This window comes from Mobula hypostoma, chromosome 11, assembly GCF_963921235.1.
Source record: "Mobula hypostoma chromosome 11, sMobHyp1.1, whole genome shotgun sequence".
Classification (NCBI taxonomy): domain Eukaryota; kingdom Metazoa; phylum Chordata; class Chondrichthyes; order Myliobatiformes; family Myliobatidae; genus Mobula; species Mobula hypostoma.
In genome coordinates this window covers 80,214,539-80,231,180 of record NC_086107.1, presented here as the reverse complement: position 1 = coordinate 80,231,180, position 16,642 = coordinate 80,214,539, and the positions used below count along the sequence as shown (strand labels likewise).

Genomic DNA, 16,642 nt, shown 5'->3' with positions numbered 1-16,642 from the left:
TCCTGGATTCCTCCATCTGGTTTTACTAATCCTACCCTTACTCTCAGTCCTGAAGACGGATCTTGGCTCGAAACATTTGACTGTTTATTCATTTCCATAGATGCTGCCTGACCTGCTGAGTTCTCAGACTGTACTGTTCTGAATATTTTTTTAAAGATGACCTTTACTTGTCGCATACATGTACATTGAAACATACAGTGAATTGCGTCATTTGCGTCAACGGCCAACACAGTTCATGTGCTGGAGACGCTTGCTGTGTGTCGCCATGCTCCCAGCACCAACATAGCATGTTCACAACTCAGTAACCCTAAGCCACGCATCTTTGCAATGTGGGAGGAGCCCCGAATGGTCACAGGGAGAACATACAACCTCCTTACAGACAGCGGTGGGAATTGAACCTGGGTTGCTGGTGCTGTAAAGCATTGCACTGATCACACCACCACCGTGCACTTTCCGAATGGGCAGGCACTGCTGTAATGTGGGTGATAAGGCCGCCAGAGCAAAAGAGTGCTGACTGTGATGGTCACATTTTTGATGGCTGTTTCTCTTTTCATTCACAGGGCTGTGGGTAAAACCTGCCTCTTGATCAGCTACACTACAAACGCCTTTCCTGGAGAGTATATCCCGACTGTGTAAGTATCCGTTTGTCTGTGTGTCTGTGTCTGTGTCTATGTGTGTCTCTCTCTATGCTGCAGCACAGAATAGTAATCATTTGGTTTATGCAGCTGTTCATTACCTACAAGGACTGTTTGTTAAAGGCCCACGATATGTCACCTCCATTTTATGTCTCACCACCAACAAATTGACTGCCTTTGCCAAATTTTCCTTCACCCCTGGGACATCTATAGAATATATTTTTCCAGATCAGGTGCAGAATCATCTACCTGGGATCCACCTTCATCTTGAACCACAGAATCATACAGTGTGGAAGCAGGGCCTTTGGCCCAGTGAGCTAGTCCCATCTGCCATGTCTGATCCATTGCCTTCTAAACCTCTCCAGTCCCTGAACATCAGGCATTTGAGTGTTGCTAACATGCTTAACTCAGTTTCTGGCAACACATTCCAAATACGCAAATTGTGTGTGTTAGTCTGGAGTTCCAGCATCTGCAGAATCTCTTGTGTTCCAAATACGCAGAACTCTGTGTGGAAAAAGATGCCCCTGATGTTCCTTTTAAGTCACTCACCTCTGATGTTAAGCCTGGTTGCCCTGTACTTTGAGCTCCCACTCCCTGCTTAAAGATGCAAACACGAGGAATTCGTACTTGTAGGACTAGGACTTTGTAGGTGTGAATGCCACACTGAAGTACACATTTGTGACTTTCCACTTGTCACCGTGTGAAGTGTGGCAGATTTGGCTCTGTTCTCCTCTGTATTTCCAACAAGCTTCTATACAGTGCATCTTGTGACTGTACCTGGAGTCATTCATTTGACTACGTCCGGAGTATCGCATTCAGTTCTGATTTGCCCCTTACGGGAAGGATATAGAGGCTATGGGGAGGGTACAGAAGAGGCTTACCAGGATGCTGCCTGAATCTGAGGGCATATATGATAAGTAAACGTACAAACTGGAGTTGCTTCCTCTAGAGTGCCAGAGGCAGAGGGGACACATGATAGAAATGCTAAGATTGAGACGTAGGTTTTTTTTAGATATTTTACACAGGGAGAAATAGGTGTCTGGAATGTACTGCCGGGGTTGGCTTTCGAGGCAGATACATTGGGGACGTTTAAATGACTTATAGATGGTCACATGGTTGATGGTAAAATGGAGGACTGTGTGGGAGGAAGGGGTTAGAGTGATTTTGGCACACATCATTAGGGTTGCCAACTGTCCTGTATTTGCTGGGACATCCCGTATATTGGGCTAAATTAGTTTGTCCCATACGGGACTGCTCTTGTCCCGTATTTTCCCTGCTAAGGTAGAGTGTTCCTATGAAACTGTTCGTAAGCCGAAATGGCGTAAAGCGAAGAAGCAATTACCATTAATTTGTATGGGAAAAATTTTTGAGCATTCTCAGACCCAAAAAATAATCTACTAAATGATACCAAATAACACATAAAACCTAAATAACACTAACATATAGTAAAAGCAGGAATGATATGATAAATACACAGCCTATATAAAGTAGAAATAATGTATGTACAGTGTAGTATCACTTAGCAGAATTGGGAAGATTAAACAAAACTGATTTGTAGAAAAAAATCAACACGTACACGCATGTGCACACAGCTACCGCGCAAGGCTTCATGGTCATGGTAGTCTTTCTCGGGGTAAACACAAGTGTCCCATATTTGACTGCTACTTTTGTTCCTTATTTGGGAGTGAGAAAGTTGGCAACCCTATACATCATGATCCAAAGAGCCTATACTGTGCTGTACTGTAGTTCAATGTAAAGACAGGATAGACAGTCAGAATCACCAGAGACTTTGCAGGTGCTGGAAATCCAGAGCAACACACACAAAATGCTGGAGGAACTCAGCAGGTCAGGCCGGGCAGTATCTATGGAAATCAGGCTGAGGCCTTTCTTCAGTCAGAATCCTGTGTTTTTTTTTTATTCCCCGCCCCCCCCGGGTCTTATTATCAAATACTACAGGACATCCATTTATGATGAGAGAGGTAATTTAAAAGGAGATGTGTGGCAGATGTGCAGGACAAGTTTTCTTTTTACACTGTAGTGGGTGTTGGTCGAGGTAAATGCGATAGTGCTATTAGAGGTTCTGCGATAGGTACATGACTTTGAGGAGTATGTACAGTTGTGTAGGGAGAAGAAATTAGTAGAATCAGTTCTGTGCTGTGCTGTTTCATAGCCACAAAAGCTGGAAATCTTGAGCGACACATACAAGATGCTGGAGGAGCTAAGTCCCTAAGTTTCAGCCTAAAACATTGACTGTTTATTTCCCTCTATAGATGTTCCCTGACTTGCTGAGTTCCTCTAGCATTTTTCAGGCATTACTCAAGATTTCCAGCATCTGCAGAACATGTTGTGCCTCTTTTTAAGCTAATGTTCTAATTACGCTCATATCTCCTGCCTGCACATGGTCTGTATATCTCCATTCACTGCATAGTCAGATATGCCTACGCAAGAGCTTCTTAGATACCCCTGTCATATATGGCTTCAACCCCACCCCTGGAAGCACACTCTGGCACCCACCACTCTCCGTAAAAGAAAGCCGCTTGCCCCACATATCTGGTCGCGCATGGTTGCGTCACAGTTAGTATAACACCGTTGTACCAGTGACCAGGGTTAATTTCTGCCACTGTCGATGAGGAATTTGTACGTTCTCCTCATGATTGGGTGGGTGACTTTGGTTTCCGTCCACATTTGAAAGGTGTGCGGTTAGTAGGTTAATTGGTCACGCTTCGAGAAAGGGCCTGGTTCCGTGCTGTATCTCTAAGTAAAATAAATAATAATCAAATAACTAAACATCTCTTTTGAACTTGCCCCTGCTCATCTTAAATGCCAGAATGGTCCTGGAAGGTTGTGCAAACAAAGGCACTAGCAGGGAACGAGTGTAAATCAAATGGAGGAATTGGAACTGAAATACCGATTGAAAGAGACATAATAAGGAAAGAGAAATGTTAACAGTTTCTCTCCGCACAAAAGCTACCTGACCTCATTTCTGTTTGCTCTCAGCATTTTCTGTTCTTATTTTGGATTTCTTGTACAGCATTGTGCAAAAGTCTTAGGCACATATATATAGCTAGAGTGCCTAAGACTTTTACACAGTACTATAGTAATTTTATGTATTGTACTGTACTGCTGCTGAAAAAAAAACAAGTCTTATGACGTGAATGTATTGTGGACTGAGAATGGGAAGAGGACAGATGAGGGGAGTCGTGGTTGGGAAAAGAGGAAGAGAGAGGGGAGGGAGCGGGAAGCACCAGAGAGACATTCTGTAATGATCAATACACTAATTGTTTGGAATCAAATGACCTTGCTTGGTGTCTTAGGGCTGGGTGTGTCTGCACCTACCCCAGCTCTCCTTCTCTGCCACCTGTCTGATACCCCTCCCCTGACGCTGCACCCTCACCATTCTCAATATCCTTTGCTCCTGCCAGATTTACAAACCCTAACTGCTGTACGTGTCTTATTTTTTCCTTTTAGCTTTTGGGAGCTATAACCATTTGAAGGCTTGGTTAGAGAGTTTCTCTTCACACTCAGCGACTCTAGTGGTGGCTTTTAGCTGCTGATTGTTAGTTTTGTTTTGACTCAGACAGCAGAAGGGGGAAATTCTTGGCTCTGACACACCGGTTTTTGTTATTTCCGGCTGGTATGTAGAGCTGTAGTGTCAGCTGCAAGTTGCAGGGGGGGGAAGGTTCAGTTGTGGGGGGATAATGAAGGGTTCACTGCTCTTGGGAAGGCCCCTTGAGGTTGCCTAAAAGAACCAATGCAAATAAATAATGGAATAATATGTGTAAAAGCAATTTTCAGTAATTTTCCCCCTCCCCTCTTCAAATCCTCACTCTGCCCTGCCCCACCTCTTCACCTCACCTGCCTATCACCTCCACCTGGTGCCCTTCCTCCTCTTTCTCATATGGACCACTCTCCTCCCCTATCAGATATCTTCTTCTCCAGCCCTTTATCTTTTCCACCTATCACCTTCGAGCATGTCCTCCTTCTCCTCCTCTCTCCTTCTTACTTCTGGCTTCTTCCCCCTTCCTTTCCAGTCCTGATGAAGGGTCTCGACCTGAAACATCGACTGTGTATTCATTACCATGGAAGCTGCCTGACCTGTTGAGCTCCTCCAGCATTTTGTTCCGGATTTCCAGCATCTGCAGGATTCCTTGTGTGTATGAAGTAATGCCAAAGTTGGTAAAGTAATGCAGTGATCCACTGCACAAGTGGCAGGAATAATACATTTCCAGGGAGATTTTCGAGAGTGACACAGATGTGTAGCAGTTAGCAAAACACTTTTACAGTATGAGTGACCTGACTTCAAAATCTGCCACTTTTGTAAGGAGTTTGTACATTCTTCCTTGACCAGGTGGGTTTCCTCTGGATGCTCTGGTTTCCTTCTACATTCCAAAGATGTATACGTCAGGGTTAATGAGTTGTGTTGAGCTACCTGCAGGCTGCACCGCCGACCCTCGCTGGGTTGATTTGACTCAAGTAGCATGTTTCACTGTATGTTTCGGTGTACGTGTGACTGATGAAGTAAATCGTTATTTGCACTTGTGTCATTGATACTCTTCTGCCCCCATTCAGGTTTGATAACTATTCTGCCAATGTAATGGTGGACGGGAAGCCAGTGAACCTGGGACTCTGGGATACAGCCGGACAAGAGGATTATGACAGACTTCGTCCGCTCTCCTACCCACAGACAGTACGTACCCCTTTGTCACTCTGAAGCAACCTTCCCTCTAACTTTTTACAACTATTGCTCTGAGCAGGAAATGTTTACACGGCCTGAAAACTGTGGCACATTATATAAAAGAAAATACCAGCTACGTGCCAACCAAGTCTATCTGTGTGGAAACTTTTCGGTTACTGCACGGCTGTCTGTCATTGTCCTACACAGAATGCAATGAAAAACTTACAGGCTCAATATTCACAAGAAATACATAACCTAAACTATCTGAGGGAAAAGAACTATTGGAACAAAAACAAATTCCACAGTAAGGACAAAGTGGTTTCAGTGCTGCGTGTTGAAGTCGTGATTAGAGTTGTGCCAGTTGGTTTTAGAACAAAGGGAAGTAGCTGTTCCTGAACCTGGTGGTGTAGGACTTCAGGCTTCTGAACTTGCTGCCTGCTGGGAGCTGTGAGAAGACGGCATGGCCTGGATGGTGAGGGTCTCGGATAATGGATGCTGCCTTCTGTAGATACTGCTGATGGCAGGGAGGGATGTACTGGATTTAAGTTCTCCACTCTCTGCAACTTCTTGCGTTCCTGCACATTTGGATTGTCACACCAGAGCATGATGCAACCAGTCAGGACACTTGAACAGTACATCTGTTTGTATAAGTGTTTCATTAACAAGCTGAACCTCCTTAACCTCTAAGAAAGTAAATTCGCCGGCATGTCTTCCTTTGTGCTGGGCCCAGGACAGGTCACAGTGCTGCTGTACTGAGGTAGTGATAAGGATTTTGTTGGTTGGTCCAAGAACTGAGTGGTTGAAGGGAAGTCACTGTTCCTGTACCTGATGGTGTGGGACTTCCAGGCTTCCGTACCTCTTGCCTGATGGTAGCTGTGAGAAGATGGTGTGGCCTGGATGGTGGAGAACTTTGAGGATGGATATTCAAAGTTCAAAGTAAATTGATTATCAAAGTCCATATCTATCACCATATACAACCCCCAGATTCATCTCCTTGCAGACATACTCAGTAATTCCACAAAAAAATAACCAGAACAGAATCAATGAAAGACTGGACCAACTTTAGCATTCGACCAGTGTGCAAGAGATAGCAAGCTGTGCAAATACAAAAAGAAAGAAAGAATAATAAGTAAATAAGCAGTAAGTATAGAGAACATGAGATGAGGAGTCCTTGAAAGTGAGTCCAAAGGTTGTGAAAACATTCAGTGATGGGGCAAGTGAAGTTGAGTGAAGTTATCCCCTTTGGTTCAAGAGCCTGATGGTTGAGGGGTTACAACTGTTCCTGAGCCTGGTGGTGGTCTCACCTGGAGTGAGAACAAAAAGTATCCACTACTTTTTGTAGGATTTTCTGGTCAAGGGCATTGGAATTTCCCCACCAGGTTGTGATGCAGCCAGTCAATATTCTCTCAACCACACATCTATAGAAGATTGTCAGAGGTTTAGGTGTTCCGCTATTCCTGATATTCCATTTTCTCCTGCAATGCTTCAGTCAGTGGTACCGGCGTAGAATCGGCTTGTCCCAAAGCCACAAAGCCTTGTGCTGGGCTCAAGACAGGTCGCCTGAAATAATAACGCTGAGGCATTTAAAGTTGCCTTCCTGAGGTAACACCTCCTGTAGATATTATCGATGGTGGGGAGGATGTGCTCTGATGTATTAAGCTGAGTTCACTGCAGCTTCTTGAGTTCTGTGAATTTGAATTGTTGTATTAGACCAGATGCCACCAATCAGGCTAGTTTGTTTTAGAGTGATTGCTGACAATCCAAACCTCCTAAACCTAAGAAAGTTCTGAGTTGAGGTAGGAGAAGTTATCAATGCTGGTTCAGGAGCCCAGTGGTTATAGTTGATAACTGTTCCTGAACCTGGTGGTGTGGGACCTAAGGCTCCTGTACCTCATACCCCATGTTAGTCGTGAGAAGAATGGGTTGGTGGGGTCCTTGATGATCGATGCTGTTTTTCTGTGCAGTGCTCCTTGTAAATATGCTTGTTAGCGGTAAGGGCTTTGCCTGTGATGGACTGGGCTGTATCCACCATTTTCTGTAGACATTTCCATTCCTGGGCATTGGTGTTTCCATACCAGACTGTGATGTAACCAGTCAGGATGGGATTGCATTTGTGTAACTCAGCCTGGGTATGCATTTAACACAGTGATAACATAGTGAGGAACCCAATGGTCTAGGGTGACTCAGGTTCCAAATCTGCTGAAACCTGGGCATGTAACTCATGTAAAATTGGTGGCTCACAAGCAGCCTTCAGGAAAGATCTGCTTTCTTTACCCAGTCTTCTCAAAGTGACTCGGATCCAAGAGTGACCTTGGCTGTAACTGCCTTCTCAACTCAGGAGTAGTGAGGGATGGGCAATTAATGCTGGCATTGTCAGTGATGTCAGCATCCCATGAATGTAGTAATCATTTCTTTTTCAATTTTTAATTTTAATTTGAGATACAACATGGTAACAGACCCTTCTGTACAAATAAGCCTGTGCTGCCCATTTACACCCATGTAACCATTTAACCCACTAACACAAACATCTTTGAAATATGGGAGGAAACCAAAGCACCCAGAGGAAACCCACGCAGCCACAGGGAGAATGTATGAATTCCTTAAAGGCAGTAGTGGGTATTGAACCTGGGCTGCTGGCACTGTAATAACGTTACACTCACCGCTGTGCTACACTGCAAGCCCCTACTTGTTATGCTGGACAAGTGGCACGGCCAGTTGAGCCACTTCCTCACTGTTTCGGTGATCCAGGGTCAATCCTAATCTCCAGTGCTGTCTAGGTGGAGCTTGCATGTATTCTGTGGCCTAGTAGGCTTTCAATGGCTGCTCCTGTTTCCTCCCACATTCCAAAGACGTGCTGGTTATTAGGGTTAATTGGATGCTGTACACTTCCCCTTTTGTGCGGGTACGGGGTAGAATCTGGCAGGTGAGGGGGTAACTAAGGGGAATATGGGCAGAGTAAAATGGGATTCATGTAAATGGTTACTGGACAGTCAGTGAAGACTTTTAGGTTAAAGCCCCTGTTTGCCTCTAGGTTGATTGTGAGATTCCTTGTTCTGGTTTTATGGAGCACTCCTCTCTGTCCAACCTTGAAGGCCACCATGTGTGCTTTGCCCTTTTGTTGAGAGATGATTCTCATGTGTGTTGGGCTGGGCTTCCACACCATGGTCTCATTTGGCATCTAATCACCTTCTCATTGGTCAGTGGGAAGCTGCTTTTTCCTGCTGTGCCGTTGAGCCCAAGTGGGCTGGACCCCAGTAACCAGGAAAAGATGCAGGGGTGAAGCGAAACCCAGTTTCCCATGGACAAAGACGTTATATACCCTGAGCAACACACACATAATGCTGGAAGAACTCAGTGGGTCAGGCAGTATCTATGCTGAGGAATAAACCGTCAACATTTTAGGCTGAGACCCTTCATCAGGACGAATTTTCCTATCCTATTTGATTCTCCTTTAGAGACAAAAGGCTCAGAGACGCTTGTTGATGCTTGTGTGTGTGAGGAGCAATTATTTAGTAGGTGAAAGGGGATAGAGGGGGAAACAATTATCAAGTGCTAAGAAGGGACAAAAAGAAGAGGGAGTCTGTTCCTACCAGGTCCACTTCCAAGGGTGTCACGGTTATAGGCAGGTGTTGGGTTGCATTAACCCACCAAAGTGACCATTTATTGTCCTTCCTTTCCAGGACGTTTTCTTGATCTGCTTTTCATTGGTCAGTCCCGCATCATTTGAAAACGTTCGTGCTAAGGTGAGTGTAATTTCTTGTCAGCACTGCCTACACCCAGTGTGCTCCGAGTCATGTCCAGACATTGCTGATTCTGCCAAGTACCCTGGTATTAAAAGCCGGAGCTTGGATGCCAACGTGCCACTGCTCGCTCCAAACAGTCCCAAGCTACTCAGAATTTGGTCATTCAGTTTGCTGTCATTGACTTATCGAGCCAGTGGCTCCTGGCAACACTGGGTCTGCTCTATATGCAAGGCACGTGTGGGCACTTGGAAACTTTAATACTAATTAAACTCTGCATGCACTGCATTCAATGGTGGTGGTCTCATGGGGATAGGGTGCTCAGAAAGGGAGAGTGGAGAGTGTCTGAGTGATCTCTGAGAATGGGATGTGGAGTGAAGAAAATGGGACTAGTGTAGAATGGTCGGCATGGACGCCATAGGCTGAAAGGCCTGGTTGACACCATTGATCCCGAAACTACAAAATGTTTTACAAGTCTTGACAAGGAAGATGCAGGAATAATGTTTTCCTGGCTGAGGAGTCTCGAACCAGGAATCAGTCTCAGGATAAAGGGTCAGTCATTTTGGGTAGAGATAAGAAGAAAGTTAGTTATCCAATGGATGACAGAAGTCCATAAGACATATGAGCAGAATTAGGCCATTCAGCCCATCGGGTTTGTTGTGCTATTTGATCATGGCTGATCCAATTCCCTCAATCCCATTCTCCTGCCCTCTCCCTGTAATCTTTCAATCCTTGACTTATCAACAACCTATCAACCTCTGCCTTAAATCTACCCAATGACTTGGCCTTCTCACCCGCCAGTAGCAACGAATTCCACGGATTCACTACTCTCTGGCTAAAGAAATTCCACATCTCTGTTTGAAATAGATATTCCCCTATTCTGAGGTTGTGCCCTTTGGTCCGAGACTCACTCACTATAGGAAACATCCTCTCCACATCCACCCTACCCAGGCTTTTCAACGTTTGATAGGTTTCAATGATATCCCCCCTCATTCCTCTAGAATCTAGTGACTACAGGCTCAGAGCATCAAATGTTCCTCATTGATAAGCCTTTCATTCCTGGAATCATTTTCATGAACATCCTTCGAATCTTCTCCATTGTCAGCACAACCTTTCTTAAATAAGGGACCCAAAACTGTTCATAATGTTCCAAGTGAGGTATCACCAGTGCCTTTTAGAGCCTCAGTATTACATCCTTGCTTTTATATTCTAGTCCTCCCAAAGTGAATACTAACTTGCATTTGCCTTGCTCACCAATGACTCAACCTGCAAGTTAAACTGACACAAGGACTCCCAAGTCCTCTGCACCTCATTTTAAAAATAGACTACGTTTTTATTCCTTCTACCAAAGCACATGACCATACACTTCCCAACACTATTCCATTTGCCATTTCTTTGCTCACTCTCCTAATCTGTCTAAGTCTTTCTGTAGCCTCCCTACTTCATCAACACTACCTGTTCCACCTACCTTTGTATCATCTGCAAATTTAGCCACAAAGCTATCAGTTCCATCATCCGAATCATTGATATATAATGCAAAAAGAAGCGGTCCCAACACCAACACCAGCAGAACACCACTAGTCACTGGCAGCCAATCAGAAAATATTCTCGTTATGCTCCATCCATGCTAGTATCTTTCCTGTAAGACCATGGGCTTTTATTTTGCTAAGCAGCCTCGTGTGGCACCTTGTCAAAGGCCTTCTGAAAATCCAAGTACACAACATCCACTGATTCTTCTTGGTCTATCCTGTTCGTTATTTCCTTAAAGAATTCCAACAGATTTGTCAGGCAATATTTTCCCTAACTTTGGCCTATTTTATCGGGTTCCTACAAGTATTCGGAAACCTCATCCTTAACAATTGACTTGATCATCTTCTGTACCGCCGAACTGGATTATAATTTTAATTCTTCTGCCTCTCTCCGTTCTTGAAGAGTGAAGTGACATTTGAAATTTTCTAGTCCGTCAGAAACATGCCAGAATCTAATGATTCTTGAAAGATCATTACTCTTTGGAAATCTCCAAGAGGCTCGGTCATAGATTATAGTCATAAGTCAGCTCAGTAGATATTGGGATGTTTAAGGAATTGGGGGATGTGATCTTGATGCAGTACAGTGGCCTGAAGTAAATGGCTAACCCTGATCTTGTTAAATGGCAGATTATAGGAGCTAGGGGGTGAATGGCCCCCTTCCTGTATCTGTTATGTCCTTGCCATTGCCCCAGGTATGATAGGACCATAAGACATAGGGGCAGAATTAGGCCATTTGGCCCATTGAGTCTGCTCCATCATTCTATCATGGCTGACTTATTATCCTCAAAACCCTTTTCTGCTGCTTTCTCCCTCACTACCTTTGACACCCTTACTAATCAAGAACAAATCAGCCTCCTCTTTAAGTATATCTAATGATTTGGCCTCTGCAGCCATCTGTGGTAATGAAACGAATCCTCATTTCTGTTCCAAAGCATCATCCTTCTATTCTGAGGCTGTGCCATTTGGTCGTAGGTTCCCCCCAACACAGGAAAGACCCTCTTCACATCCTCTCCACCTAATATTCAAAAGGTTTCAATAAGGTCCTCTCTCATTCTTCTAAACCCCAGCAAGTCTAGGCCTAGAGGCATCAAAGTGCATAAGTTAACCCTTTCATTCCTGGAATCATTCTTGTGAACCTTGTCTGGACCCGCTCCAACTGGAGCAGTGATGATCCAATATGCCTACGGGACATGACCGTGAGCTGCCGGTGGGGGGACCAGGAGGTGAGTCGTGAGTAAGCTGACACATCTAACCTTCTTCTCGCAGTGGTACCCTGAGGTGAGGCATCACTGTCCCAGCACTCCCATCATCCTCGTGGGCACCAAGCTGGACCTGAGGGACGACAAGGACACCATCGAGAAGTTGAAGGAGAAGAAGTTGGCTCCCATCACCTATCCACAAGGGCTTGCCATGACAAAGGAGATTGGTATGAGTTGTCCCTTCTCTGAGTCATCAGCTGCACACACCACACTGAGGGGAGCGGGTGTTTGGGTATTTGTAAAGATGGCGCAGTGTGTTCAGGGGTTGACATGTATAAAGCCTTTGAGTTGGTGGGTAAGTGGCCTCTGTAAATTGTTCCCAGTGTGTTGGTGAATGGTAGTAAGTGGGGTGAATTGAAGTGGTTGATGGTTGGTGTGGACTTACTGTTGTCTAAAGTTACTTCATAATGACCCTAATTCTAATCACTGGGCAATGATTTTGAACAAGACAGTCAGGCCCTTCAGCCTATGAAGCTATGCTGATCTTTTAATTTGCTCCAAGATTAATTTAAATTGGAAAGTTTGCAGAGAAGATTTACGAAGATGTTGCCCAAACTAGGAGGCCTGAATTATAGAGAGAGGTTGAGCAGACTAGGTTTATATTTCTTGGTGTGTAGGAAAGTGATGGACAACATCTAAAGAAATGTATAAAATTGAGGCACATTGATATGGTGGACTAGGATGAGTGAGGAATGATTTAAAGGGGACATGAGGGGAGACTGAGGAAGTGGTTGAGACAGGTGCAATAGTATGATTTAACAAGCAATCAAATAAAATACATGGAAGCCTGGGGCTTGGAGGGGTATTGGATAAATGCAGGAAATTGTGTGGTCATCATGGACTGGTTGGGCTGAATAGGCCGGTAATCATGCTGTATTGTTCTATGACTCTATACTCATGATCAAAATAAAAAATATTGTAGATGCTGGAAATCTGAGATAACAGGAAATGTTGGAAACACTCAGCAGGTCAGGCAGCATCTGAGGGGAGAGAGAGACTCATTTACAATACAGGTCGATTGTGAACACTGCCTGGCCTGCTGAGTGTTTCCAATCTTGACTGTTTAAGATTGCATTGACTCTGTGTAAAGTCTGCTTGTGTCCCAAACTTTAGTATATTGCTCAATCAAGATGAACATTTTTCACTCCAGTTCCTCATTGAGTGCCTGTCATAAAGATGATGTGAACCTTGAGCAGTACAGGCCCATCGGATCACAATGTCACACTGACGGTTAAACCCACTCCAAAATCAATCAAGATCTTCCTTCCTGCATCAGCCTCCATTTTTCTTTCATCCATGTGCCTGTCTAAGTCTCTTAAATGTCTCTAACATATCAATGTCCACTGCCACCTCTGTCAGTGTGCGTCACTCTGGGTATAAAAAAAACTTACAGCTGACATCTCGCTTTATTTACCTCCAATCACTGTGAAGTTATGCCCCTTTGTATTAACCAACTTCACCCTGGACTGTCCATGCTGACTGTCCACTCGATCTATGCCTTTTATCATCTTGTGCACCTCTATCAATGAGATGGTGAATGTTTTCTAAAACACCGTAAGATATAGGAGCAGAATTAGGCCATATTTCTTCTCAGCCCAGTCTCCTGCCTTCCCTCCATATCCCTTCATGCCCTGACTAGTCAAGAATCTATCAACCTCTGCCTTAAATATACAGAAAGACTTGGCCTCCACGGCTGACTGTGACAAAGAATTCCAATTCACCATTCTCTGGCAAAAGAAATTCCTGCTAATCTCTGTTCTGAAAGGACACCCCTCTATTCTGAGGCTGTGTTCTCTGATTTTTGACCCTCCCGCCATAGGAAGCGTCCTGTCATTTGATGGCTGAATGTGTAATTGAACTCCTGTAGTGAGCACTGGTTTTATGAAACCCAGAGTCACCAATGACTTCACCCTTCCATTGATGCCCACATCCTATATGTGAGTATTAGTTCTGAGGGGACGATAAAACAAGTTCTGCTTGGCTATTTGGTTCCCTGATCATTTCTTCTCTACATATGCTGTGGTGAGCTGCTTGTTCCCCTGACTTAGAACACCTGACGTAGACCATTCTATTTGCCTCGGGAGTTCTCGTCCGTGATCCCGACCGCAGTTTCATGTCACCAGCGGCTGATTATAACCATGCACTCATGACGCTGCACAATGTTGTGTACAGACAAGAAACAGCCCATCCCGATGCATTTCAAGTTATCGGTGACGACCTTAATCAGGCGTATTTAAAGAAAACTCTGCCCAATTGTCACCAGCGCGTAACCTATTGCACCAGAGGTCCCAAGCAGTAGACCACTGCTACACTGTAATAAGGAATGCCTATCATTCCTTCCTGAGACCACATTCTGACAAGTTGTATCATTTGGCTCCTACTTCCTGCATACAGACAGAGCCTATAGAGCAAGGCTCCAGAGATCAGGACAACTCAGAAGTGGTTGTGAGAGGCTGAGGAATGGTTACAGGATCGCCTTGGGTCAGTGGACTGGGCCGTGTTCAAGAACTCCTCTGAGGACCTGAATGACTATGCCAGGGTCATTACAGACTTTATTAAAACAACTGTGGATGAGTGTGTCCTCACAAAATCATTCAGGGTTTTCCCCAATCAGAAGTCCTGGGTGAGCCAGGAAATCCGGAATTTGCTGAGAGCCAGATCAGAGGCATTCAAGTTTGGAGATGAAGAATGCTACAAGAGGTGCAGGTATGATCTCCGGAAAGCCATCTCTCGGGTGAAGTGGGGATTCCGGACTAGACTGGAATCAACAAGGGATGCTCGACAGCTGTGGCAGGGTTTTTGAATATCTTAACCTCCGACAAAGTTAAATCTGTGACATAGGGGACAGCAAAGTTTCACTTCCAGATGAGCTCAATGCCTTCTATGCTCACTTTGATCACCAGAACAAGGAGGAACCATCACACACTCCCATGTATTTGGTCTCAGTATCTGAAGATGACATGCAGTCTGCCTTCAAGAGAGTGAATCCAAGGAAAGCATTCGGTCCAGATGAAGTACCTGGCAGAGTACTGAGAACCTGTGCTAACCAGCTGGCTGGTGTATTCACGGATATCTTCAATCCCTCACTCCAGTGGTGTGTGCTACCCTCCTGCTTCTAGTAAGCTTCAATTGGACCAGTGCCCAAGAAGAGCGTGGTAACCTGTCTGAATGACCATCACCCAGTAGCACTTACATCCACACTGATGAAGTGTTTTGAGAGGCTGGTGTTGAAACACATCAGCTCCTGTCTGAGTGGCAACTTGGATCTGCTCCAATTTGCCCACCAGAGCAACAGGTCCACAGCAGATGCCATCTCATTGGCTCTTCACACAATCCTGGAACACCTGGACAGCAAAGATGCAGACATCAGGATACTCTTTATTGATCACAGCTCAGCATTCAGTACTATTACCCCCTCAAAACTAATCAGTAAATTCCAGGACCTGGGTCTTAGACTCCAGTTAGTTTGGATTGGCAAAAACATCTCCTCCACAATCTCCCATCAGTACAGCAGCACCACAGGGATGTGTGTTTAGCCCCCTGCTCTACTCACATTACACCTATGACTGTGTGGATAAGTACAGCTCCAACACCATATACAAGTTTGCTGATGACACCACTGTTGTGGGCTGTATCAGCATACAGGAGGGAGATGGAAAGTTTGGCTGAGAGGTGTCATAACAACAACCTCTCACTCAATGTCGATAAGACCAAGGAACTGATAGTAGACTTCAGGGAGAGGGAAACCAGAGGTCCACGAGCCAGTAATCATTGAAAGTTCAGAGGTGGAGAGGATTGGTAACTTTAAATTCCTGGGTGTCACTATCTCAGAGGACCTGTCCTGGACCCATCGTGTAAATATAATTGCAAATAAAGCACAACAGCAAGGCCTCTTCCTCAGGAGTCTGTGGAGATTCGGTAGGTCATCAAAACCCTCGGTAAACTTCTACAGATGTGTGGTGGAAAGTGTACTAACTGGCTGCGCTATGGTCTGGTATGGGAACAACAAAGCCTTTGAGTGGAAAATCCTACAAAAGGCAATGGATTCAGCTCAGTGCATCACTGGTAAAACCCTCCCAACCACTGAGCACATCTATATGAAACATTGCCGTAGAAAAGCAACATCCATCATCAAAGATCCATGCTCTGTTCTCACTGTTGCCACCAGGTAAAAGGTACAGGACCCTCAGGACTTGCACCACCCGGTTCAAGAACAGTTACTGCCCCTCAACCATCAGACTATTGAACGAAAAGGGATAACTACACTCATTCTATTTCTGATGTTCCCACAACTGAAGGTTTCACTTTAAGGACATGATCTTGTTCTTTCATGCTTTCGATATTTATTGCTATTGATTTATATTTGTATTTGCATCATTTGTTCATTGATCCTGTTTGACAGTTACTGTTCTATAGATTTGCTGAGTATGCCCGCAGAAAATGAATCTCAGGGTTTTTTTTGTGGTGACATGTATGTACTCTGATAAATTTTACTTTGAACTTTGAAGACAGTGTTGAACAAGTTAAGAGTTAAGAGATGCCAGCAGAATCATTTTTATACAACTGGGGTTGACTTCATGTTGATTATTACTGCAATTGATTTTAATTCCAGACTTGTGGTTTAAATCTCCTAGCTGCAGTTACGGATTCAAACTTGTATCCTGTATATTGTCCAGAGTGCCAAGCTATTGCACCAATATGCTCATTATTGCCCTCGGATCAGGACTCTTGATGAGAGGCTGTGCTGTAGTTTCCTGCCTATCCATTTCCTTCTCGCCATAGCACCCTGTCAACGTGCAACAAC

The 16,642-nt window shown here is 44.6% G+C and overlaps 1 protein-coding gene across 1 annotated transcript in view; it reads left to right on the top strand.

The window, feature by feature from the left end:
- LOC134353861 (ras-related C3 botulinum toxin substrate 1-like) overlaps nt 1–16,642 on the top strand; it is a 97,363-nt gene that overhangs the window by 56,660 nt on the left and 24,061 nt on the right. The window contains exons 2-5 of the mRNA XM_063062340.1: nt 561–632; nt 5,205–5,322; nt 8,991–9,053; nt 11,846–12,005. Coding sequence (XP_062918410.1) covers nt 561–632; nt 5,205–5,322; nt 8,991–9,053; nt 11,846–12,005 — 413 coding nt within the window. The remainder of the gene's footprint in view (nt 1–560; nt 633–5,204; nt 5,323–8,990; nt 9,054–11,845; nt 12,006–16,642) is intronic.